This window comes from Buceros rhinoceros, unplaced genomic scaffold (genome assembly GCF_000710305.1).
Source record: "Buceros rhinoceros silvestris isolate BGI_N320 unplaced genomic scaffold, ASM71030v1 scaffold3908, whole genome shotgun sequence".
Classification (NCBI taxonomy): domain Eukaryota; kingdom Metazoa; phylum Chordata; class Aves; order Bucerotiformes; family Bucerotidae; genus Buceros; species Buceros rhinoceros.
The window spans coordinates 11,716-12,832 of NW_010424927.1; the positions used below are offsets into that span (position 1 = coordinate 11,716).

Here is a 1,117-nt window from a genome sequence, read left to right on the forward strand (position 1 = left end):
GATTTGAGCTGTGCTAATCCCTCTAACAAGGGCTTCTCCCAACCTCTGTATAAACCCTGCTCAAAGCTGCGGCTGCTGGGCAGGCACCACAGATCCAAAGTGCCTGTCTTTTGAACTGCATTCAAGGCAATTAGAGACCAGGATTAAACAAACACCCAATACCAGCATCTCAGCAGTGAGAGGGATTATCCCAGTTAGCTGGGGCATGGAGCTGCGGCGAGGCCAGGTTGTCCCACGGCAGAGATCTCCCTGCTCTGCTCGTTCAGACAGGCAGAGTCTGTGCCCAGGCATAATGGGTACCATGAGGTGGCTCTTCTGGGCTGGGCTGGGCTACCTGAGCTGCTGCTGTCCACCCCAGGTGCAGGCACAGTTCCCCCGTGCCTGCATGACGGTGGATGCTCTTCGCTTGAAGCGTTGCTGCCCAGTCTTGGGGACAGAGCCAGGCAACATCTGCGGGTCCCTGCAGGGCAGGGGATGGTGTCAGGAGGTGCAGGTGGACATTCAGCCCTGGAGTGGCCCCTACACCCTTCAAAATGTGGATGACCGGGAACGGTGGCCCCTCAAGTTCTTCAACCAGAGCTGTCGGTGCACAGGTGAGAGGGGTGTTGGGGTGAGGAAATGGGGTTGATGGATCTGCTGACCTTGCTCCAAAGGCCAGGGAAGTCCTTGATGGCATAAGTTATCAAGAAGGCTTAAAATATTATCTGTTTCCTAAAAATGCTATCACGTTCATGATACTGTCAGCACTTTTTCAGAGCAATGGAGTCAAAAAAGTGTTTTCTCTCATGATAACTTCTGAGTTTTCCTCTTTGCCCCTGGAGCTGTCCTTGTAGCCACCCATCACCTTTCTTTTCAGGGTTTTGACATTCCAGTGCTGCATTCAAACCTCTGTCACTGCTAATCATGGTGCAGTGAACCTGGGTCAGTGTGCATTGATCAGAGATTTATTGCTCTCGGTGTAGTACTTCGCAACACGGTATACCTCTATGCACTGAATATGTGTGGATGTCTGGCCAGGGTGTTCTCCCTCCTGTTGAGTCTACAACTCGCTTGGATCCAAAATGGGTCTGTACAAACACCAAAGAGGCCATCCTGCCATTTCCCTCCCCATCTCCAG

The 1,117-nt window shown here is 52.3% G+C and overlaps 1 protein-coding gene across 1 annotated transcript in view; it reads left to right on the plus strand.

Annotated features, from left to right (window-relative positions):
• Positions 1 to 292: 292 nt before the first annotated feature.
• Positions 293 to 1,117, plus strand: part of DCT (dopachrome tautomerase) — an 18,257-nt gene continuing 17,432 nt past the window's right edge. The window contains exon 1 of the mRNA XM_010140945.1: positions 293 to 593. Within this exon, the coding sequence (XP_010139247.1) occupies positions 293 to 593 (301 nt within the window). The remainder of the gene's footprint in view (positions 594 to 1,117) is intronic.